This window comes from Apodemus sylvaticus, chromosome 7 (assembly GCF_947179515.1).
Source record: "Apodemus sylvaticus chromosome 7, mApoSyl1.1, whole genome shotgun sequence".
Taxonomy (NCBI): domain Eukaryota; kingdom Metazoa; phylum Chordata; class Mammalia; order Rodentia; family Muridae; genus Apodemus; species Apodemus sylvaticus.
Genome location: NC_067478.1, coordinates 120,426,086 through 120,452,036, shown reverse-complemented (window position 1 = coordinate 120,452,036; position 25,951 = coordinate 120,426,086). Strand labels below are relative to the sequence as shown.

Here is a 25,951-nt window from a genome sequence, read left to right as displayed (position 1 = left end):
TGCCCCTGCTCTTTTCTGGTGTATGTTTGAAAACCTGGATTGTGCTCAATGCAGCCCTGGGTTTAGGTGATTTACAACCAATTGACTATGTTAATGCAGACAGGCAGAACACTGCAGGAGCATTCCAAGGCAATGAATACAGAGCTTTGATTTGCAGGAAGCTCTTGGGCAAAGGTTTTGAAGGATCAGTCTCAACTTCTTAACTGACCACATAGCCAAATCTAGAATGAAGTCAAGAAGTGGAAAGTTCAGGCTGGAGAGATGGCTCAGCAGTTAAGAGCACTGGGTGCTCTTCCAGAGGTCCTGAGTTCAAATCCCAGCAACCACATGGTGGCTCACAACCATCTATAATGGGATCCGATGTCCTCTTCTGGTGTGTCTGAAGACAGCTACAGTGCACTCATTTACATTAAATAGAGAAAGAAAGAAAGAAAGAAAGAAAGAAAGAAAGAAAGAAAGAAAGAAAGAAAGAAAGAAAGAAAGAAAGAAAGAAAGGGAGGAAGGGAGGAAGGGAGGAAGGGAGGAAGGGAGGAAGGAAAGAAAGAAAAAGAAAGAAAGAAAGAAAGAAAGAAAGAAAGAAAGAAAGAAAGAAAGAAAGAAAGAAAGAAAGAAAGAAAGAAGGGGAAGGGAAGGGAAGGAGGGAAGAAAGAAGGAAGGAAAGAAGGAAAGAAGGAAGGAAGGAAGGAAGGAAGGAAGGAAGGAAGGAAGGAAGGGAAGGAAGTGGAAGGCTCATTGCTCCCATGAGGTTCCATCAGGTGCCCATCTCGGAGAGCATCACCACGGGCTCTTGCTAACACTGATGAATTTGGCCGGACTGATGTCCCTGCACAGTAGTCGCCCTCACTGGTAAGTAGCATATGATACCTCATTCATAATGTGTGTCTCAGCATCCTTTCTAAAACTGTCCTAATGGTCCCTTTAATCTCTAAGGGAAGGTAGAGGTTCCAGAAACAACACGGACACTAAACCCAGGGAAGCTTGCTTCTGGGGAAACAAGGATGCTCAGCAGAATGGAAATAAGGCTGTCTTTAAATACCTCGTCCCCAGGAGAAGGGGGCCAGCCTACAGGGACAGCTACACCCACAGCTAAAGTGTCCATTAGGTTGTCCATGCCAGGTATGTTTCTGCTTAGCAAGAAGTATCTGGGTTGTTATTTTTTTAAACAGGGATTTCTCTCATTGATATGAATGAACATATTTGCCTAGTATTCATGACGATCTACCTCAGATTCCTGGGGATTCACCGGGGGTTCACATGGATTCACCGGGGGTTCACATGGATTCACCGGGGGTTCACATGGATTCACCAGGGGTTAACATGGATTCACCAGGAGTTCATCTGGGTTCACTTGGATTCACCTGAACTCCCCCTGGGTCCATGTGGGCTAACCTGAGGTTCACATGGACTCACCAAGGGTTCATGTAGATCCCTCTAGATTCATGTGAACTTGCCTAAGGTTTATGTGGCTTACCTGGGGTTTGTGAACAAAGTCACGTAAAGGATGACCAACTCTGCTTCTTGGTTAACTACCTCTTCCTTCATCTTTTACACTATACGTTTGCACTAAGATGGCCAGGAATCTGATCTGAATCAAAACCATATCTGTTTCTAGAGTCTTTGACGTGCCAAGGACTGCCAGCTTTTCTTGGAAGAGGACTGTGTGAGGACAGGTTGGAATCTGACCACCTGAGATGGCCCTGGCAGGTTTACCTGAGTGGTCTGGCTGCATGTATGCCGTTGTGGACATATGGGGAAACAGAGCCAGGGAGTCTCGATGCGTCCCTCGTAGGTGGATGGTGTTGCCTTGGAAATAAACTCCGTGCATGTCTGTGTCGGTGCCCATTCCGATCAAGTGCCAGGAGACTCTGTCCTTCTTGCACATGCTGAGTCCCGGCTGGCTGCCGTACATGTAGCCGTTAATAGCTAGGAGGAAGGAAGACGACTGTGAGTGTCCACTGTGACTCTCTGGCCAACACCATCTCAGAGCACAGTTATCAGTGTGCTTGTGGGAGAATCTCAAGCGTGTGGGCTGGACGTAAGATCCTTGTTATTAGAGAATGAATACTTCTAGAAAAATGCTACAAGATGACTAGAACTAACAACAAATCTGAAAATATACTAAAATTATAAAGCACATTAAAATTAGCAACACATTTTCTAAGACCGGAATTCCAAGAATCACTAAATCAGGTTGTTTTTTGCATTTTTTTTAAATGACAAAACATTCAACACATTGGCATGTCACAAGAGCACCATCCTTATAAGAATGCCATTTGAGGGGACTGGAGAGATGGCTCGGTGGTTAAGGGCACTGGTTCCTCTTCCAGAGGACACACACATCCGGGAACTAACCTGGCACAACCATTTGTAACTCTAGTCCCAGGAGATCCTACTCCCTCTCCTGGCTTCCATAGGCCACATGATACATGGGCAAACATCCAAACACATAATAAAATAATTAAAATAAAAATTTTTAAATGTCAATTGACTTCATTATCTTGATATAAAATGATTTTCTTTGACGTTCTTATCTTGTTATCTCCTTGTCAGGTGACTTCCTCAGTTACTGACTTGCTGAATTCAAGGCGTTAGTTTCAGACAGACTCTCATTTGCAAATGGCTTTGCATTTGCTTCTGGAAGTGATCAGGCATTCATTTGCAGAGTTCACAGATTCTGAGTAATTTGCAGACATCTCAGTAACTAGGCATTGCATTGGCAGATACAAACAGTGGAGACAGATTGGGGTTGATTAGGAAGCAGTGTGGTTGAAAGGTAAGTGTGAGTAAAGAAGCCTGCTGTGTGGATGCTCACTGTCGTAGCCCTGACACAACTGAGAGGTCTGAGGGTGATGTGAGCATGAGGACTGTGACAGCAACTTTCACTGATGACTTCACCAAACTTGGAATCACCTGGGAGACACACGTCTAGGTGTTCCTGTGAGGACATCTGCAGAGAGATTTACTGAGGGAAAATTGCTCATCCTGGACAGAATAAAAAGGAGAAAGCACCCTGATCACCAGCAAGCCAACATTCTCCCCTTCTCTCTTTCTCTTTCTCACTCCCTCTCCCTCCCTCCCTTCCTCCCTATCTCTCTCCCCCTATCTCTCTCCTCCCTATCTCTTCCTCCCTATCTCTCTCCTCCTCCCCCTTTTCTCTCCCCATCTCCCTCTTCTTCTCTCTCCCTCTCTCTCCCCCTCTCATTTTCTCCCCTTCTCCCTCCTTTTGGCTCTCTCTCCCCCTCCTTCCCTTTGCCCACCTCTCTCTATCCCTCTCCTTTTCCCTCCTCCTACCTCCCATCTCTCTGACTCTGAGTACAGTGTGAGCGGCTGCCCCTTTCTCCTGGTGCCATGGTCTTCACTCAAACTCTGAGCCAGAACAAACCCTTCCTCCCTTGAGTTGCTTTGGCCAGGCATTTGTCAGCAGGACAGAAAAGAAGAAAAGAGAAAAGAACCCAGCCAGCATCAAGACAATAGCTCCTAAAATGAGTAAGGCCCTGCTTTCAGGTAATCAGTTTTCTTTGCCTATCAATTCCAGTCCATCAGTGGCAGCTCTGGACAGTGCATCGAGAGTAATTTTGAAACATCACATCCGATTTAGTATGAATGAATGTTCTGACTGAATAGCAGTGTTTAACTGGTGAGGTCATGTAACTATGACTCACACTCAGTACCTGAGTGTGATAATGCCATAATCAGGGATGACTAGCCAACACACACACACACACACACACACGAGTGGTCTTCTGACATAATCTTCTTGCAAATAAAACTTCCTTTTATTTCTGTGTCTGTCAGACAAATCCAGGGTACCTATCAAGTGTAGTTAAATTTAGGATTTTTAATAGAAAGCCCTGAGGTATCTAATAAAACCTTATAAAGATATGGGCTTTTTAAAGATATATTACTTTAAAGATATATTGATCATCTTTAAAGATAAGAAAGAGATGTCCATGAAGAAGCCTACAGAACTCCAAATAGACTGGACCAGAAAAGAAATTCCTCCCATCACACAATAATCAAAACACCAAATGCACAAAACAAAGAAAGAATATTAAAAAGCAGTAAGGAAAAAAGGTCAAGTAACATATAAAGGCAGACCCATCAGAACTACACCAGACTTCTCACCAGAGACTATGAAAGCCAGAAGATCCTGGGCAGATGTCATACAGACCCTAAGAGAATGCAAATGTCAGCCCAGGCTACTACTATACCCAGCAAAACTCTCATTTGACATAGATGGAGAAACCAAGGCATTCCAAGACAAAAAAAATTCAAACAATATCTTTCCACAAATCCAGCCCTTCAAAGGATAATGAATGGAAAACACCAACAAAAGGAGGGAAGCTACACGCTAGAAAATGCCAAGAAAATAATCTTCTTTTAACAAACCAATAAGAAGATAGTCACATAAACATAACTCCACCTCTAATAACAAAAATAACAGGAAGCAACATCACTTTTCCTTAAAATCTCTTAATACCAATGGACTTAATTCTCCAATAAAAAGACATAGACTAACAGACTGGATACATAAGCAGGACTGAACATTTTGCTGCATACAGGAAACTCACCTCAGGGATGAAAACAGACACTTTCTCAGAGTAAAAGGATGGAAAACAATTTTCCAACCAAATGGCCCCAAGAAAAAAGCTGTGGCAGCCATTCTAATATCAAATAAAATCGACTTTTAACCTAAAATAATAAAATATTCATCAAAGGAAAAATCTACCAAGAAGAACTCTCAATTTTGAACATCTATGCTCCAAATACAAGGGTACCCACATCCATAAAAGAAACTTTACTAAAGTTCAAAGCACACATTTCACCTCACACAATAATAGTGGGAGACTTGAACACCCCACTCTCATAAACAGACAAATCATGGAAACAAACTAAACAGAGACAGTGAAACTAACAGAAGTTATGAACCAAATGGACTTAACAGATATCTATGGAACATTTTATTCTAAAACAAAAAATATATCTTCTTCTCAGCACCTCATGGTACCTTCTCCAAAACTGACCATATTCTGGGTCACAAAACAGACCTCAACAGATATAAGAAGACTGAAATAATCCCATGCACCCTATCAGATCACCATGGATTAAAGCTGGTCTTCAATAACAACAAAAACAACAGAAAGCCCACATACATATAGAAACTGAACAACATTTTCTCAACATTAACTTGGCCAAGGAAGAAATAAAGATATACTGATAATATTTATTACCAGTAAACTATAAATCTTGTCTACAGAATTTGAAAGAATATTATCACACTTGACTGAGTTTGAAGAGAATCTTTTCTGACTCTAAACATGTGTTTAATGCTTCCATTTCTAGAACTTTCATTCATTCACTCATTCATAAATACCATTTGAATACACACAGCCCATGGTAGAGCAACAGACAAAGACCTTTATCCTTAGTCTTTTGGTTTTTCTTCCTTCCTTGTCATGCAAACAAGACTGGAACTAAGACCTAGTTTAGTTACAGCAAAGCTCTCCTGAAAGCTGACACCAAAGGTCATTGTTCCCTGAATTCCACAGGTCCATGGAGGGTCTGTGTTAGACCTCAGTACTGGGAATCATGGGAGTTTGTGACCTGGTTACTGAGGGTTTTTGTAACCTTGGACTTTGGGAACTTCCTGAAGTAGGGAGGGATTTGGGAGCCTATTTATGCATTCTTCTGTATTGTTTTAAGGGTAATAAGCAAATATTTTGCTTGGGACTGAATTGAGAGGCCTCATAGCCTCACATGCGTCCACTGAAATGTTCCAGTATGTCAGCTGGCTGGGCAGCTACTTGCTCCTTGCTTTCTGGTGTTTGGCCTCTAGCTTGCTCCCTCGTTACATTAGGCAACATGGCTGAAACCAATAAACTCCCGTGCTAGTCACAGGCAATCACTGGGTGGCTTGCCATTATGCCATTAATTCCAAATTAAGATGACGTGGGAACCACTTGTGTTTGGCAAATTAATCCTTGCAGCAGGTGCACATTGTAATTGCTTAGGTATACTTAGGTGTGTGAGTGATCATTCTCCATGATCTCCAGTTATCAGACTGGATATGGGACTTTGTCAGTCATTTTCTATACTTTGGATCTTCTGCGTTCTTTGCCTCTTTAAATTCTGTCTAGCTTTGTGTACAGATGGCATGATGTGTTAGAAGTGTCAGGTTCACAGTATCTCTGGGAGCTCATGGATCTGAAGGTAGGAAAGGATTCACCTCCTGACCAGGAGCAATAACAAAGTCACCAAAATGAGGCAGGCTCAGGTGCATTTCCCAACTGCAGCCCGGCCTCTCGTACCATGCATCCGGTTGGATTTCACAAACTCCTTGTCTTCTTTGTCAACACTGAAGGGATGCCAAGCAAACTTCTGGATGTTTTCATCAAGATAGCTGCTGAAATTCTCATCAAAGACGGTGAACAGGAGGTAAAATTCCTTGTCTATTCCTTTCTAAAGAAAATGAAGAAACAAAGGCATACAACATACAGCTCGAATTAGTTCTAAAATTCATCAGAATGGATCATCAATGTTATGATCATTTCATAAATCAGGATGCTGAGTGTGGCCTGTCCCCTATCCACATGTCTCTCGCATGCCTGCTATCCATGCCACCCTCTGTGTACTCTCTCTCTCTCTCTCTCTCTCTCTCTCTCTCTCTCTCCCTCTCTCTCTCTCCCTCTCTCTCTCTTTCTCTCTCTCTCTCTCTCTCTCTCTCTCTCTCTCTCTCTCTCTCTCTCTCTCTCTGCTGTTACTTGACTCACAGGGCTCTTTAGCAATGTTCTCCTATTGCCTCTCTCAATGATATGATGTAGGCTCAGTGGCCCCGCCCTACCCACCTGCTCTTCCTGTATTCTACACATTTCTGTCATTGTGTGTTGAGAAAAAGAGAAAGAGAGAGTGAGAGGGAGTGAGAGGGAGTGAGAAGAGGAAGAAGGAAGAAGTGGAGGAAGGGAAAAGGGAAAAAGAGGGAAGAAGAGATGGAAGGCGGAATTTGGGAGTTTAATGGTTATGTGTAGGCAACAATGGTCAGAAATCAACCTTATGTCACCTGATTATACCCTATGACACCCCTTCACCTCTGGGAGAGACAGTGACAACTGACTGGAAAGAAAACCTCTTCTCTAAGCCTCTCCTTCTCTCCACCTTCCCAGAAGGACCCTGAGCAGGTTTCAGTCTACAGAAAGACTGACATACACTCTAAGGCACATTTTACACTAGTGGCTTTATCTGAGGGCAAATGTTTATTGTCTGTCTATTAACTATCAGATACTTAGCTGTGGATTTTTGCTTGTTTGAGGTTTCCTGTCTATTTTCATGAATTTTGACTAAGTAGTCTCCCTATGAACAGTATTCAGCTTAGCAACGTCTTCTGCAAACTCTAATTTTTTATTGAGTTTTTCATTTCTAATTTTCCACTCAGTTTTCATTGAGCAGATACAACATGAAAAATGAAAATGAGAAAAATAGTTCTGGGCCCTTGGCCTTTTTGGCTCAGGTTTTGCCAACACAGTGAGGAGCAGGTAGGTTAGTGTACTGGGGAGAGGAAGGCCTAGATTCCAAGTCCTATGTCCTGGTGGCCTTCAAACTTACTAGGAATAGTTCCTTGAGTCTCACTCAGTGGCTCTGAGTCTCGGTTTCTCCACCTTTAAAATGCAAAGCGCGTGCTGACTGCCTTCTCTTGCTGTCGAGGCACAGGGCGCGTGCTCACTGCATTACACATGCAGATGCTGAAAGCGTTCATGGATGTGCCCAAGTCTGAGAAACCTCACTCAGCAAAAAAGATCCAATCACATACCCAGACAGGAAACTTTCAAGTTTCCAGAATCAAGGCAACATACAGGTGAGAAAGCCAACCGCATACCAATGACACCACAAGCAGAAATGGTAAGATATAGGTCAGAATCTTAGAAAGAGCCATAGAAGTCAGTTGCAGAAGAAAGAGACACTGTTTTGTTAGTGGCTGTCGCTGCTTAATCTCCAGCCACACTGCTGGGCCCTCCAACCTACAACCCTGGAAAGAGTGTGGTGACAATGGTGGCCTACCTGTGTCCCGTCAGCGTTGAGCGTGCCCCTTTTGCAGACCAACAGAGGTCCCACAAGCCCAGCACTAGTGTCCTTGATTGGCTGGACCGCTGAGAAGTAAAGATAGGTCAGGCACGGGGGGTCTTCATCTGTCGGACTGACGCTTTCCGGCACCGTCCACCTGTAGGTGAAGGTTTCGCCTGGCTTGACGTGAGCCCCTGGCTTCAGAAATCCTGAGGATATAAATGAAACGGTTTCACATGACCGAGAACATGAAGCTAGCCAGGCCAGGCCCAGCCCCTGCAGCTCTTTCTGATGAGACATTTCACAAAACAAATGCTGTTTTCCTTACAAATTCTATCCTGAGATGCCCTGGACCTCAGATGGTATTTTATGAGATAGAAGTTAAAACTGAAGTGTTTTCTTCCTTGCAAATTATATCCTATATTGTATTCATGCCATGTTTAGCTGATACTAAGAGAATTACAGTATTCCATTCACACGATTAAATACAAATCTGTAAGATACCACCAAATGTCTTCTATGTGAAATATATCATACTCAGTCCTGCAGAAGACACCTCGAAAAGTTAAGCAAGAATCCTATCCTTGGGGGCTGGAAAGAGGAGTCAGCAGCATTAGGCATTAGGCTCTTGCAGAGGACCTGAGGTCAATTCCCAACACCTGTGTCAGGTGGCTCCCAACTGCCCATAACTCCAGCTGCAGGAGGTTCGAAGCCCTCCTCTGTTCTCAGTAGGGATGCATGTACTGCACACATAATGCACAAACACACATGAGTAAGAATTTAAAAATAAATTGTTAAAACAGAGCCCTTTCTTTAACAAGCTTAAAATATGCAGGGGCAGTATGCAAGTTTAGCAATTAAACCAAATGACAAAAACAAGAGCGTGTGCGCAAGGGTCTCAGGATCTGCGAACAGGCAGCTCTGACCTCTCTGGCTTGGCAGAGGCTCTGCATCTGACTTACGCTCTTCAAAAAGTTTCCCAGTGAGTTTCCGGACTAGCAAAGTGGAAAATGTAAAGATCCTTATCGTCTCTCTGTCTCTGGTGTTAGCTGTGAGCTGCCCCTCCTAGCCCAGGACTCTGAGCATCTTGAGCTGGGGTTGAGGAAGGCAGGCAGGGATGCAATGAGCACAGGAGACAGGCTGGGTCCGGGAGCATCTCCCTCCTCTGTTCTGCTCCAACCTGCAGCATCACTATAAAGCTCTCGCTCACCGGGCCTGCCCCATTCTTGATCCCGTGGCCGCCATGTCCAGTGCAGACGTGGGGCATGTGCCGCTCACACACATGCACAAACACACATGGAGTCGCCTATGAGCAGCATCACCAAATGGAAGGCTCTTCCGGCCGCCTCGTGTGTGTGTGTGTGTGTGTGTGTGTGTGTGTGTGTGCAGAGAGGCTGTGCTACCCGCTCTGTGAGGGGCAGAGGCTGTAGATACAAGCTCACAATACTGACTTTCAATAAATATCTGCTGGTGGATACAGGCAGAGGACACATGTGACATGTTTTTATCAACTAAATAGTGAGTTCAGATTTTAGCCTCAGGTCTCGTCTCACCAGCAGAATCCTGTGCCACATTGAGGCGGACACGCTCTCCATGTCGGAGAATTGGACGAGATTGTGGAATCAGTCTTTCTGTCACCGAGGGAAAGGCAAGAAACTAACATTTCCTAAGAGATGACTGTCGGCTTACAGACTGAGCCTGGATGCTTTCAGCTCAGTCCTGCGCACAGCCCTGTGAGGGTGTCGTTATAACCTGTAATCGACGGGCAGGAAGAACCACAGTCATATAATTTAAAATTGGGAAGAGACTTGAACCAAACTTACTCCTTCTTGTGTGTATGGTGAATATATTTGCTCATATGTGGGATACACGTGTGGGCGCATTCATTGAGAGGTCAGAAGTCAACTTTGGACATCTTTCTCGATTATTCTCCACCCTATTTTTTGAGACTGGGTCACTGAACATGTAGTTCACTGATTTATACACTGGCCACCCAATGAGCTTCAGGTATCTTCCTTTCACACACACCCCTACACACACACACACACACACACACACACACACTTTCACATGGGCACTGGGGGTCCAACCGTAGGCCCTCATGCTTGCACAGCAAGCATCTACCCACTGAGACATCATCCTGGTACCTCTGTCTCTTTGTTAATCCTTTCCTCTCTCGCATTATTTCCTTAGGAACCTGGGTTGAGGCTTACCATCTACATTTGGACCTGCATCCGATGCCTTGTCATAGAACACGCCATGGGGTAAAATGCTGTAGACCTTGTCAGCTTTGTTGGCAAAGGTCACTAGCAGGGTGTCACCCACCTCTGCCTTGATGACTGGACCTGGGGAGCAAGAGAAGAGGAAGAGAGGAGATGAAGAAGTAAATCAGAGGGAGCAGGAGAGTCACCCCTGCAGAGCGAGCAGGAGAGTCACCCCTGCAGAGCAAACAGGAGAGTCACCCCTGCAGAGCAAACAGGAGAGTCACCCCTGCAGAGTGAGCAGGAGAGTCACCCCTGCAGAGTGAGCAGGAGAGTCACCCCTGCAGAGTGAGCAGGAGAGTCACCCCTGCAGAGTGAGCAGGAGAGTCACCCCTGCAGAGCGAGCAGGAGAGTCACCCAGCAGAGCTGCAGAGCGAGCAGGAGAGTCACCGTGCAGAGCAAGCAGGAGAGTCACCATGCAGAGCGAACAGGAGAGTCACCCCTGCAGAGCGAACAGGAGAGTCACCATGCAGAGCGAACAGGAGAGTCACCATGCAGAGCGAGCAGGAGAGTCATCTAGCAGAGCAAACAGGAGAGTCACCCTGCAGAGCGAACAGAAGAGTCACCATGCAGAGCTAACAGGAGAGTCACCCCTGCAGAGTGAGCAGGAGAGTCACCCCTGCAGAGTGAGCAGGAGAGTCACCCCTGCAGAGCGAGCAGGAGAGTCACCCAGCAGAGTGAACAGGAGAGTCACCCCTGCAGAGCGAGCAGGAGAGTCACCCTGCAGAGCGAACAGGAGAGTCACCCCTGCAGAGCGAGCAGGAGAGTCACCCCTGCAGAGTGAGCAGGAGAGTCACCCCTGCAGAGTGAGCAGGAGAGTCACCCCTGCAGAGCGAGCAGGAGAGTCACCCCTGCAGAGTGAGCAGGAGAGTCACCCCTGCAGAGTGAGCAGGAGAGTCACCCCTGCAGAGTGAGCAGGAGAGTCACCCCTGCAGAGCGAACAGGAGAGTCACCCCTGCAGAGTGAGCAGGAGAGTCACCCCTGCAGAGCGAGCAGGAGAGTCACCCCTGCAGAGTGAGCAGGAGAGTCACCCCTGCAGAGCGAGCAGGAGAGTCACCCTGCAGAGCAAACAGGAGAGTCACCATGCAGAGCAAACAGGAGAGTCACCATGCAGAGCGAACAGGAGAGTCACCATGCAGAGATGTCTGGTCCCAGCTGACCACGCCCCCTTCAAAACATCAGGATGCATGTACCGAGGATTCCAAGATGGGCTTCTGAATCAGAGGGCATCTTTCTTCTACTGAAAGTGGCATCAACATACTCCGTGTACCGAGCCTTCCAATATTTTCCTCCTATTCTGTTGTCAGCTTGTGTGAAGTACACTGCAGAGTCACTGTGGAAAGACGTGGGAATCTGAGAAGACATCCAAACTCATCTCCCAGATGCAGTCCTCACGGACTGCACTCTATATCTGTCCCAATCACCACCCCCTCCCCAGCAAAGCCTGCACAGGCCCCAGCACAACACCGAGGGATCACCGACAGCACAGCCTAGGGATCACCGCAGCCTAGAGCTGGTTCTCAAGCCCATTTCCCTCTTCACCTTTGCACCTCATTCCCCAGGAGCCCCTCAACCAAAGAAGTCACAGGAAAATCCTCATTTACCAACAACGTGGTTCCAGAGCAGTGTCCTATAAAGCAATAGAGCCATCTGGTTTCTCTGTAGAGCAAACATCCCTGTGGCTCTCGCTGAAGCCAGTGACTAGACTTTGCATATAATAAACTCTTTTATACCTGACATGAATAAGAAATGGAGATTGAGGCATGATGTCTAATTAATCAAATGGTTTAAGCCATGGACAGTTGTCTATAAACTATATGCCTAATCTCAGAATTGCGAAGTACAACAATACTGCTTCTGATTCATGAGCGCTCTGTGCTCTTAGTGTAGGCAAGATGTCACACCCACAACTCTGTAAGTCACAAGTTCATAGCCACTTTTAAAAAAAAAATCAATTTGAGAAGTGGTTAGAAGTACTGTCTGCTCTCCCAGAGGACTCAGGTTTGGTTCCCACCACCCACATGGTGACTCTCAACTATCTGCAACTCCAGTTCCAGGGGATCTGACACCATCTTCGGGCCTCCACAGGCACCAGGCTTGTAGAGGCAAACTACATATATATATATATGTATGTATATATATATGTATGTATATGTATATGTATATATATGTATATATATATATGAATGTATATATATATGCTTATCTCCATACAGAGTGCTGCTTTGTTCCCTCTCTGATGCTGTCCCACATGGGCAGTCTATACTCAGTGCTTCAGATGGCCCTCACCACCATTCGCACACAGGAGGTGCTAAGGAAATGTATGATCAAAAACAAAACAAAAATACAACCAAGGGAATGAATGAGTGAGTTAGTGAATGAGTGAATGATTATGAATAAGTTAGTGGATCCATGAATGAATGGGAGTGAGGAAGTGAGTCGGATGAAAGACTAATGAATGGATTAGTGAATCAGTGAATGAATGAATCTGTCAGTGAATGCATACATTAACTGAATGAGTGGTGACTGAGTGAGTGAATGAATGTTCTCAGCTGTCTCTACAGTAAGAATTGTAGCAACTCGGACATCATGATGTCGGCCATCTGGGACCCAGTGAGATCACAGGGAAAAGCTGCACACTGCTCTGGAGATGGACTTAAAAACACCAGAAGAGTTCTTACCTGCCCGATGTATTCAGGGAAAATCCAGTGAACTTATTGTAACCTTGGGGACCGTAATCCCAGAGGACTTTTTCAGCCGCTATGAAGTAGCGCCTCTGTTGACCCCGCACCTTTGGGTGAGGAGCATTACCCCTACAGTTGCCCACGTTGTACTGTCCCAGCATTCCGGCTGCAGAGGGAAAAGACACAAAGCCAAGGCATGGATAAAATACCCAGGAGAAATGGGGCAGGTTTGACCTCATCAGCATTTGAAACTTAGGTAGAAAAATGGATGATAAACAAATTTAGCAAGAAAGGGTAAATAGGAGAGAGTTAATATATTTACATGCAATAACTATTTTAAAATTTAAAGTTAATAATTGTAAACATTAAAAAAATCCCCAATAGAAAATGGGTAGGGTACAGAAATGGGTTGTTGAGAAAAGAAATGGCACCAGCCAGTAAACAAATGGAAAAGTTCTCTCTTAATTGCAATTATGCGGGGTCATTGTTCACCGGCAGCAGAGAAACAATTTAAGAGTCCCAGGGTTGTCAGGCAGATGGAAGGCAGACGTCTCCGCTATGGGCGGAGAAGTAACAATGCTGGTAGGAAATCAAGCAATGTGGGTCTGAAGCTTAAAAAACAACCCAAGTCTGATACAGGAATTCCAAGTCAGGAGAAGACACATCTGTAAATTGTTATAACAAACTGGAGAGCAAGCAGAAGTGCTAAGCAGTACAGGGGCATCAGTGGTCATCTTGCTGTGACGTTGGAGGCACCAACACCGATAAAGTCTCTCTACTCACTCACAAGGAAACACCGCTGATATACTTTAGTGAGTAGAAAAATGAGACTAGTATCATCTCAGAAAGCATAGCAATATCTCTAGATGGGACTGTTGGTTTTAAAAAAAATCAAATTACAGAGTTGGAGACATGGCTTAGTGATTAAGAGCACTTGCTGCTATTACAATAGACCTAGGTTTGGTTCCAGACCCACCTGGTAGCTCACAACTGTCTGTAACGCCAGTTGTGAGGGATCCAACTCCCTCTTCTGACTGCCATGAGTATTTTACACACATGATTTATAGACATACATGCGGGCAACTACTCATACACATAAAATATGAATAAACCTTTTTGAAAAATAAAATTGTACACATGTATAGTTTTATAATAATTTATAGCTTTATAATATAAAGAGTATGGGCAATTCGATATTTTTATATTGGTCAATGTATAAATATCCACTTATGTCTACAACTACTAGCCAAACCAAGTTGCCATATTTGCTTCAAAAGCTGCTGTTGTCTTGATTTAAATCTGGACTTTGGATTCCTACATCAGAAAGTTTATTCCCAAATTTAAGAGTGTGTGCTACATTTAGAATAGGACCCTGGGGACGGGAGAGATGTCTCCACAGTTAAGAGTACTAGCTGTTCTTGCAAAGGAGTCAGCTTCAATTCTCACCACCATGGAGGTTCACAACCATATACAACTCTGATTCCAGAGGATATGGTCACCCCTTCTGATCTCTGTGGGCACAAGACACACATACATTGCATAGATATACATGCAGGCAAACACTCATGTACATGAAAATAAAGTAAATAAATCTAAAAAGAATTTGGTCTTTCCATACTAGTGTCCAAAATGCATTAACTGGGCTGAGTTTAGTTGGAATAACCCAGCTGACTGACAAAAGGGTTAACTGCAGAAGGGTAATAGGAACAAAGAAATGTTATCAATGTGCCCTGACTACCAGGACTCCCACCTGTTGGCATCTGTGTTTAGTAGTAGTGTCCACATTTAAGCAGACATTATCCTTCTGGGTCTCTACCACTGGCGTCTTTTTTCTCTTCCTGTTTTTACCATCTAAGAGCAGACTTCGGTGTACAGTACAGCTCTGCTGCTGCTCCTCAGCTGGTGCACGGGTCCCAGCGTCCCCACCGGGTACATTCTGCGTATGCATGTGTATGTTGATCATCTCAGGCCACTGCACTGACCACGGTACAGCAGAAGTGTGCCTGAGGTGCCGAGACCGCACCTGCCTGCAGATGCCCTTCACCTTCTCAGCCCAGCCATTTAAATCCCTTCCGGCAAGGTCCATCTACCTTCCCACTCTCCCCCATCACCCTTCCTTCACCAATCTCATGTCAAGTGAAGAGTTATTTGGGGTTGTCCCAGATAACCAAGACCAAGAGATCCAGCAGGCGCATAAGGCAGCTGTTGTTTCTTTGCAAAGCCCACCTCTGCTGAGCAAAGAGTACGCTAACAGACTTTTGTCTCGGTATAAAGAATGTTCCAACAGAGAAGTGGTGGCGCTGAGCTAAACTGGCCCAAGAACTAAAAGATGAATGAAGGGAAATTCAAGGCTCGGGTGAGGAATTGACTCCTGTCCTTAGCAAAGACTTTTCCAGTGTCAAATGAGAATTGTTTCTTTTCAAGTCAGTTTGTGTGGCCTTTCGTCCCTTCTTCCATCCAGTTCCTTGCCACATATCTAGGCTCATGTTACTGCTCACTCCTCAGGAGCCCTGCAGACTTCTCTGCAGTAGTGAGTAGCACACCCATGGGGAATGTATGTCACACACTTTGTGCACTTTGTAAATGTCTAAGTACTAGTTTCTAAGTTCTTTTAAGGCTTCAAATTAATCTTAAGAACATCATAATATCCACTTATCAGTGACTGCATTCCATGTGTGTTCTTTTGTGATTGGGTTACCTCACTTAGGATGATATTTTCCAGTTCCAACCACTTGCCTAAGAATTTCATGAATTCATTGTTTTTAATTGCTGAGTAGTATTCCATTGTGTAAATATACCACATTTTCTGTATCCATTCCTCCATTGAGGGACATCTGGGTTCTTTCCAGCTTCTGGCTATTGTAAATAAGGCTGCTATGAACATAATGGAGCATGTGTCCTTTTTGCATGCTGGGGAATCCTCTGGGTATATGCCCAGGAGTGGTATAGCAGGGTCCTCCAGAAGTGTCATGCCCAGTTTTTTTAGGAACCGCCAGGCTTATTTCCAGAGTGGTTGTACCAGCTTATAATCCCACCAGCAGTGGAGGAGTGTTCCTCTTTCTCCACATCCTCGCCAATACCTGCTGTCTCCTGAGTTTTTAATCTTAGCTATTCTGACTGGTGTGCAAGACACAACTCACATATCAAATCATTCCCAAGAAGAAGGAAGGAGAGGGCCCTGGTCCTGGAAAGGCTTGATGCAGCATTGTAGGGGATTGCCAGGACAGAGAAGTGGGAGGGGGTTGATTGGGGAATGGGCAGAGGGAAGAGGGCTTATGGGACTTATGGGGAGGGGGGAACCGGGAAAGGGAAAATCATTTGGAATGTAAACAAAGAATATAGAAAATAATAAAAAAAAGGGAAAAAAGAACATCATAATAAACATATATAGAGGATGCTAAACACACACTGTGTTTTGCAGATGCTAAATAGTTAAGTCAATGCGATGCATATGGGAATCTACTTAAGAGGCCCTGTGACCGTGGTAGAACCAACCCTTGAGTTGGCAGTCCAGCATGGTGCCATCTCAGGCCCCTCCACATCACCCTCCATCCAGTTTACCTTGCAGGTGGTCACTGACTTGGCAGGTTATCATCCATTTCCCAGGATTCTCTACTATCATTTCTGTTGTGAGGAAGGTGGCTGGAAACAGGTTGACAACATCTGCCCGGTGCCCTCTGGTGATGAAGGTGTTACCATAAAAATAGATGGAATGGATGTCTATCTCATTCCCCATCCCAAACAGGTGCCAGGACACGGATTCACCAACACACATCTCAGGCTCGGGCAAGTTTCCAAAAAGGAATCCATTGAGGGCTGCAAACACAAACACACCAGTGGAAGATACATCCCTGCAGATGGGAACCGGACTGAAGCTGGGCAGTCCGTGTGTGGGTCATTGCTATAATGTTTTCCTGCAGCAATCCCCAATCTAAAAAAAGATCCCCACTGTGTAAAGTGATGAGAATAAGGGATGCTGAGGGCTGAGTCCCAAGTGGGACATCTTTACCAGCCATCCCCTGGAAAGGCTCAGAGAGCACTGAGTGATGGAGTGAGTGGACAGGGGGCACTGTGGAATGCTGTCTTCTGCATGGGGCGTGGCAGAGGCACTCATGAGCGTCCAGCATCCATGGTACTTGTACAGGACTTGAACTTCCCTGCACAGATAAGGATAGGCAGCCAGGAGTGTCGTGTGTGTGTCTGGCAGTTGGTGGATAGCAAGGGAAGGAGAGCCCCTTTGCTCGGGGAGTGCGGTCACTGGTAGGTTGCCCATGGCCCAGTAGGAAGCTTTAATTGAACTCGGTATGTTAGAAATAGACAAAGTTGAAAAGGAAGGTATGATGTTGGGACAGAAGTATGATGGAGCTCCTTGGAGAAGCAGAGTGGATATGTCCAAGATACACTATACACGCTGTGTTTCCCTTCTACTTCCTATAGCACGGTCTTGTCCGTCCTCCTCAATGTAGATTGCGAATCTGGCCTCTCCTTTCTTTCTCAGATCATTGCCATTCAAGGTGTGTTGTGTCTTATACCAAATCACTGTCATCCAAGCCCACACATCTTGCAGAATAAGGTCTCGGGTTTCCATGCGTCTTGCTTCCCTGAAGTACTCGTCGTGCAGAAGCCTGTTACGTACCACGGTGCACACTCACCGTGCATCTTGTTGCTCCTCTGGAAAACAGCATCACTCTTGTCAACGGAATTTGGATTAGTGCAGAATTGCCTTATGTTGTCATCCAGGTACCAGCTCTGGTTCTCATCCACAAGAGTGAACATGATAACAAACTCTCGGTCCACATCAGTCCTCGTCCCTGAGTATCTGTTCAGGACACCTTTAAGGAACATCAAGAGTGTAAAGAAAAGGCAGTTGGAGGTAAACTAAACCTTAGGGGTAGTCCCCTCTCCTGCCAGCAGTGCTCAGTAAACGTGACAGAGATAATCAAGGGTAACCCGCATCCTACAACATGCAAGCGGAAGCCAGCTCTGGTGCAAATGGCAGGGCTGTACAAAGGTCACGAAGATGAAGTCTGGATCACTGAGAACACAGAGGGCTGGCTACAGGGCTGGCTACTTCCTAAGAATCAGCACACCTAGAAAGAGTCTTTTGGGGGGTGGGGACTGCCTACCTTCCTTACACACCAGCAGGGGTCCAATCAGCCCAGAGCAGATATCCTTAGGGGCGTCAATGTGCGAGTGGTACACCCAGGTCAGGCAGTTGGCATCTGCTGGAGCAGGGGCATATTCTTCTCTCACAGGCCAGACATAGGTGTAGTTGTTGCCAGGTGGGACCATGTCATCGTCCTTGTTCCTTCCAGACGTCCCATCTGGGTATAAGGCTCCTTTTAGAGCAAAGGAGAGGAAAGATGACATTAAACCCAGAGATTTTATGTTACAGTAGAGAGAGCAAAGCTTTGAAATCAAACAGAAATGAATTTAAATGTATTTGCTGTCGAGGTTGAGGTGAAGCCCACTGAGTTCTTAGTAACCTGGCTTTCACTGGTAAAGCTAGAAGGCTGAGATCTACCCTGCAAAGACAGGAGAGCTCAGTGAGAAAATGCAGAGTCCTCCCAGTAAAGATGCTGGCGGTCCTGCTGGGCTGGTCAAATCCCAACACAATTCTTCACAGAGTTAGAAAGAGCAATTATCAAATTCATCTGGAACAACAAAAAACCCAGGATAGCTAAAACTATTCTCAGCAACAAAAGAGTTCTCTTTCTCATCTCAACTCCAGTGCTATTCCCTGCTCCGTCATCCCACAATCTTTCCTAAATACAGAGGTGAAGCTCAAATGTGTTCTGTATGGATTTCCACAATCAGCACGAGCTATCGCAAGCAATCCAGAACCCCCTGAACTAAGTCAGTTCTCCAAGTGCATTCAAAGCAAGGATAGCAAAGCCACTGAGATTAGATTCTCTAGATCATGTCATAGCTAGACAGCCTGGCAATCTCCTTTAAGAATAATTTACAAAAAGAATTTCAGACTGTAAAGTATGAAAATGATAATATTTACTACATAAAGTCATGGGGGCTTATGTGACATCTAAAGGGGCCTGTCACTGTGCCTGGCAAATGGTAACTATTCACAAAAACATTGCATACTGCTTACTCATGACAATGCTCACATTTAAGATATATGTATAAAAGGCAGACAGTGTATGCATGTAAGCACTTGATTTATCTATAGCTTTTATGTTAGACTGTAACAGCCACAGACTAGGGTTTATTATTACTCATTGTACCCATAGCATCTATACCAGTGCCTGCTGTGAGGGCTGCTCTATACATGTCTGTTGAAGAAAGAATGACTCCATGTTATTGCCTTACGGTATCTTTATGCAGAGCCCTGTAAGTATGATGTATGGGGGTTTACACATGGTCAGACGCGGGAGGCAGATGCGAGGGGCGTCGATCCATAGGCGTGGGACTTGTCTTGAAGCTTCAACTGGGATCCCTGTTCTTCCTTTGGTTATGAAACACATATGGGTATGAATCACAATTCTTTGATTTGAAATTCACTCTATGAACTTTGTTCTGATGGGGAACTTCTAGTGGCTGCCACTGAAATGGAGGGCCCAGATCCCCACAGACAGGCTTGGTGCTAGTTTTCAAGATGAAGAAAATCATCTGAGATCCAATATTAAGTGTGAATAAAAAGTAGGAAAGTGATGCTTGTCCCATGCACTGGTCAGCTTCCAAGCTAGAAAAATGTCTAGGAGGTACTGACTGTGTGGTCACTCATTGCTGACCTACTATGCACCCAGCAGTGTCTGGTTCACAGTAAATACTAAGTGTCGTTAAGCAAAGACCTCAAGGCTACAGAGTTGGTTCCTAGAACCAAGATAGGAACTGATCAAAGGAGGATGAGGAGGTCAGCAAATCCAGATGGAGCTGCTGGGATGCTTAGCGTCAAGTGCAGGGTCTTGCTCATTCACAGGATGGGGATAGAGTTGGGAGGTTGGAGGCACCTACAAGGTGGGACACAGCAGTTCGAGGAAAAGGTAAAACGTGTTTCAGTTGTCTGGAAACTGAATAAGGCTCCTAGCACCGCTGGTGTGCGTGACTGCTGCAGACTGGGCAAGAGCAGGGCACTGCAGCCTCCCTAACTCGGGCTGCTCTGGTCTCACGTCTCATCCACCCTCAGAAGCACAGAGAGGTAATGTGAAGGTTTGTATACGCCCCTCCCAGGGAGTGGCACTATTAGAGGGTGTGGCCTTGTTGGAGCAAGTGTGTCACTGTGCGGATGAGCTTGGAGATCTTCCTCCTAGATACCTAAGCATGCCCAGTCTGTTCCTGGCTTCCTTTGGATAAAGATGTAGAGCCCTCAGCTCCTCCTGCACCATGCCTGCCTGGATGCTGCCATGCTTCTGCCTTGATGACAATGGACTGAACCTCTGAACCTGTAAGCCAACCCCAATTAAATGTTGTCTTTTATATAACTTGCATTGGTCATGGTGTCTAGTCACAGCATTAAAACCCTGACTAAGACAGGTAGTTTGAACCAAATGGTCACAAATGAGGTCCAGCTATTGCAGCCATGGTAAATGGAGAATTTTTTTTGGTCTTTAATGGTGGGCACTGCTACATGTCTTAGGGTTTTACTGCTGTGAACAGACACCATGACCAAGGCAAGTCTCATAAAGGAAAATATTTAACTGGGGCTGGCTTACAGGTTCAGAGGTTCAGTCCAGTATCATCAAGGCAGGAACATGGAGGCATCCAGGCAGGCATGGTGCAGGAGGAACTGAGAGTTCTATACCTTCATCTGAAGGCTTCTAGCAGAATACTGGCTTCCAGGTAGCTAGGGTGAGGGTCTTAATCCCATGCCCACAGGGACACACCTACTCCAACAAGGCTACATCTCCTAATAGTGCCACTCCCTGGGCCAAGCATATACAAACTACCACATTACATAAATTTCAATGTTATTTAGAATGAATGATCTGGGGAGCAAGAGGAAAGTATAATGATTTGTCTGTCCTAGCCTGAAGTCGGAGCAGTGCTTGGAGAAAACAGGTTCCTGACTGACAGTGAAACTGTCTATATACAAAGAGAAAACACAAGGAAGGGTGGCTCAATGGTTAAGAGCACTTGCTACTTTTGCAGAGGATCCATGTTTTGTCTCCATCAACCACATCGGGTAGCTCACAATTAAGCAACTCCAGCTCCAGAGGGTCTGGTACCTTCTTTCGGCTGACTTGAGCGTACACACACACACACACACACACACACATTTAAAAATAAAACAAATAGGCCAGGTAGTGGTGGTGCACACCTGTAATCCCAGCACTCTGAGAAGCAGAGGCAGGTGGATTTCTGAGTCCAAGGCCAGCCTGGTCTACAGAGTGAGTTCCAGGACAGCCAGGGCTATACAGAGAAACCCTGTCTCAAATAAAAAAAAAAAAAAACAAATCCAAAAAAAAAAAACCAAAAAAATAAATATATGTGTTTTAAGAGGAACAGTAAAAAGAGAAAGACAAAGAGCCTACCAGGAAGTGAAAGTGGGGGCAGCTGAAAACATCTGGAGGGCATTGTCCGACCCTCTGACTGCACAGGACCCCCTGCCTCAAGATGCCAAAGCACAGCCTCTGTGCAGTGACTTGCTGGCCACTAAGCTGCTCAGATCTAGTCTAGTCTAGTCTAGTCTTTAAAGTAAAACCCCAAACTGAATGAAGCATAATGATCGTACTTTACCGCAGACTTGGCCTGGCACCTCGCTAAACAAGAGAAGATAAAAGCAAACAACAACATAGAAAAGATCACAATCCACACCTGTTAATGTTTTTTGTACTGTCCAGTTTCCAGTAGAGACATGTCAAATGGCTTACAACAACACACACCCCTCTGTAGCACAGCACAGGATTGGTCACAGTATTTCAGGCCTGGCAATAGAACTGCAGAGGGGACCTGCAGGGGCTCCTGGGTAGAACTGCTCTTGGGACTCCATTTCAAATCCTAATGGCAGCATTGAGGAAATCCTGCTGGAAACCAGTATGAAGCTGGAGGGAATAGCTCCCAGAGTTCTCACTGTGACAGCCCGCCTGGCTCCTACACCACAGGATATTAGCAGGGACCCTGCACAGCTGCACTTGCTGTTTAAATGTTCTGTATACAGAGTTCTAAACTTAGTAAGATGAGAAATCAACACTGGAATGGCGAGCAATAATACTTATGCCATCATTTAGTCGGCATCTCAGACTGATATGATTTTCTTTGTATATTAGCTATAAATAGGACAAGTGTTAATTAATATCCAAGTGATGGTATATGTAGTATTTTAAAGTTATTTGTAAGCTTAATTCAGTTGAAACACTGTATGTCAAAGGAATAAATAACACTGGTATTAAAACCTCTACACGGAAGCTGGAGACATGGCTCAGCAGTTAAGAGAACTGGCTGTTCCTCCCAAGCACCTGGGTTCAGTTCTCAGCTCTGACGTGGCGGCTTACAACTGCCCCTAACTCCAGTTCCGAGGAATCTAATGCCCTCTTCTGGCCTTTGCTAATACCAGGTCAGTATATGGTACACAGATATATATGCTGGCAAAACATCCATATACCAAAAAAAAAGGTAATACATACAGTTCTAAAATGCACTACATTAAGGGATTTGTCCAAAAGGAGTATTATGTACTTATAGTCAACATTACATTTGAGAAAGTATTACTACATGTTTAACTTAAATGCGCTCAGGGTGTCTTCAAAGACCTTTCAACCATGTGAAGTGTTGAATGATAAATAGAAAGCAAGACCCCTACAAACTCCACTCTACAGCTCTTGCATTTTGTTGTAGATCTCAACTCTGTGTCCCCTGATCGTCACCACTTCTAGATGGTGGGTTTAATATCAGCACTTGTGATTGGTCTGGCGGTGCCCTTAAAATCTGCCTTAATGAAGGCAAATCAACTTCACTGGACTAGAAACAGAAGAACTTAGCATTTTGCCAAATCCTTCTGAAAGCACTGAGCCAGAAACAAAGTGCTGAGAGCATTCAGAGCATCTGTGCCGATGTCTTTCACTCCCAGCATCTTCTTATATTTCTACCCTCTAGCATCTGTCCTTATCCTTCCTATAACATCATTTAGTTTTTAATGAGGCATAGTTGTAGTCTATTACAACTTTAAGCCCAGATTTAGGTATTGGAGAATAGTTCACAGCCAAGCACTCAAGAGAAAGGATAAAAGTGTGTAGCCGTGTGCTTTGCCAGGGTAACGATTCTGAAGGCTGCCTCCCAGAAGCTGTACATATCAGTCCATGATGACATCACAAGAAAACAAAACATTCTATATGCATGTAGACATGAAAATTGTTAGCAAAGTATTAGCAGATCAAACACATCAATATTTTGACATTTAATACATTTAGTATTTCACAGCTAAATAAGATTTACCCTCATGATATCAAAGTTGCAAATTAATTAATGCAACATATAAATGGATTCAGGGGCAAATGTCATAGTCACCTCAAAAGAAGCAGAAATGTATCTAATGTCATCCAGGACTCCCATGAGAAACTCTCAGCCATCTATGAATAGAAGACTCTTTCTTGTCGGGCGGTGGTGGTGCACGCCTTTAATCCCAGCACTTGAGAGGCAGAGGCAGGCAGATTTCTGAGTTTGAAGCCAGCCTGGTCTACAAAGTGAGTTCCAGGACAGCCAGGGCTACACAGAGAAACCCTGTCTCAAAAAAAAAAAAACAAAAAGAAAAAAGAAAAAAAAAGGACTCTTCTTTAATTCAATAAAAGTCCACTAAGGTGAACATCATGTGTAATTAAAAGAAAAACTAACTAACTGCTTTCTTTCAAAAACAGAGAACAAGACAAGAATGTCTACTCTTGCCACTACTATTATTAACTATCATCCTGAACTTTTGCCAGCTTAATAAATAAAATAAGAGTTAAATCATCTTTATTCATGATGATGCTACGTTTTCAATCACAGCTAACCTACTGTTTACTAATGAGCACATTCACCCAGGCAGGAAGACACAAAACCAATGCACAACATCAGCTCTGGCTTACACACTACCAACAAACCATGCAAGAGAAACCAAGAAAGCTGCTTTCCTCAAGGAATAAGATGTTTGGGGTTTAACAAGAGAAACTCACAGTTGGACACAAAGTTGAAGATCCCATTGGAAGTTGATGAGGCTCCAAACTCCTGCATCTACCATCGAGATGTCAGGATTTCATTTCATATGGCTCTTTTTACTTACGAATTTATTTATTTTTAAATTGGCACACAATGTCATGGGATCCACTGTGACATTTACATATGCGCATTGTTCTTATTGGCCCCCTCTCACTCCCCCACCCCCACCCCTTCCCCTACTCATCTCTTCCTCCTTCCAATATGCTCCCCTCTGCCTTTGTGCCACACAGAGTCCATCAGTCTCTCTTTCTTTCTCCTCTCCTTTAAGATCTCTTCTTCTCTCTCCTCTCATGTTCCCCTTTCTAGGTTTACAGCCTACACCCCTACACCCACAGAGACACACAGATACATATACACACAGGACAAATCTCGCTTGATCATGGGATGTTCACTATTTTCAATATTGCTGGATTTAAATTGTTGACCATTGCCATGCCTAGGATCTGCATATGAGGAAAACATGCAGTATCTGCCTTTCAGAATCTGGCTTGTCTTGTTTAGCACGATAGTGTCCAGATGCATCTGTTTTCCTGAAAATATTCATTTTTCTCTACAGCTGAGAATGAGCTCATTAGTTAATATTACATTTTCCTTATCTATTCCACTGTTGTTGGGAATCTTGGCTGCTTCCATGTTTTAACTTTGGGGTAATGTTTTTAAAGGGAAGATGGTGATTTCTCCTTCATCGATCAATAAGATTATGTCACCTTCATAAAAATTTATCTCAGCTGTCTTATTTAGATGAAGAGGATATACAATAATCAAAAACTTTTAAAGAAGAATAAAGTGGAAGGGGTTATAATATTATTCAATTTAAAGTTTTTACTATGAATGCCTAATAATCTAGAAAGTGTAGCGCTGGTGCAGAGATAGACATAGATCAATAGCGCTTACTGAGGCCTTCACGAACTCTTCCACTGAAGGTCATTGATGCTCGAAAGTAGTCTGTGACTCATTGACCTCTGCTTCCCGGACCTACTGGGTACCTGGTCAGACATCTTTGAATAAACTGTGTGCTGTCGTGAGCAACACTGAACTGAACCTGGTAGGAAGACTGTGTATTCTTATAATCCCCACACTTGGAAAACTGACTCAAGAGGATCACAAGTTCAAGGCTGACCTGGGCTACAAAGCAACACTCTTTCTAAAAAGAAACAAAAGAAGTCAATCAAGGTCCTATAATGGCACAGAGTGAGGACCAGGCCTGGCCATTGTACTGAATTTTAACAAGAACCCAGCAGGGTTAAGGGTCAAGGAAGGGCAAAGCAAAAGACCGGTGGAGGGATGGGGGTGGGGCAGCGATAAATCAGGATGTAAAATGAGTAAATTAACTAATGGGGAAAAGGGAACGCTATATGTAAATAGAAGATCTTGTAGCTTGAGTTAAAATAAAATAAAGCTGTAGAGGATATAAAACATAAAATAAAATTAAAAAAGCAGCCAGTGTACAGTGATAAGAGAGACCAGGTGACAGGCATCTGCATCAAATACACCTGATGTCACCAGCTGTACCAGCTGTAAGAACACCGTCCACACACTTTTCCTGTGGATCCTGTTTTCTTATTTATATAATGTTGATACTGAGCTATCTGGGGGAAGTGCTTGAAGTTTTGAGAGTCCTGGGTTAGGATTTGAGGACGGTGCCCCGAACAGTGCTGATTGGTCTCTCCTGCCTATGTTCTAAGGTACAGGCAGGTACAACAGTAGTGAAAACAAAATGGTCTTTTTTACTGTACCAGCTTAGCATCTACTATGGAATACGCCAATGAGCCCCAACGTAGGCGACACACATATAATACAGGGCCC

The 25,951-nt window shown here is 44.5% G+C and overlaps 1 protein-coding gene across 1 annotated transcript in view; it reads right to left on the bottom strand.

Annotated features, from left to right (window-relative positions):
• Positions 1-25,951, bottom strand: part of Hephl1 (hephaestin like 1) — a 62,376-nt gene that overhangs the window by 21,894 nt on the left and 14,531 nt on the right. The window contains exons 3-11 of the mRNA XM_052189730.1: positions 18,127-18,339; positions 17,653-17,832; positions 16,562-16,816; positions 12,998-13,166; positions 11,510-11,649; positions 10,269-10,400; positions 8,053-8,264; positions 6,309-6,459; positions 1,711-1,923 (exon numbers count right to left, since the gene is read on the bottom strand). Of these exons, the coding sequence (XP_052045690.1) occupies positions 1,711-1,923; positions 6,309-6,459; positions 8,053-8,264; positions 10,269-10,400; positions 11,510-11,649; positions 12,998-13,166; positions 16,562-16,816; positions 17,653-17,832; positions 18,127-18,339 (1,665 nt within the window). The remainder of the gene's footprint in view (positions 1-1,710; positions 1,924-6,308; positions 6,460-8,052; positions 8,265-10,268; positions 10,401-11,509; positions 11,650-12,997; positions 13,167-16,561; positions 16,817-17,652; positions 17,833-18,126; positions 18,340-25,951) is intronic.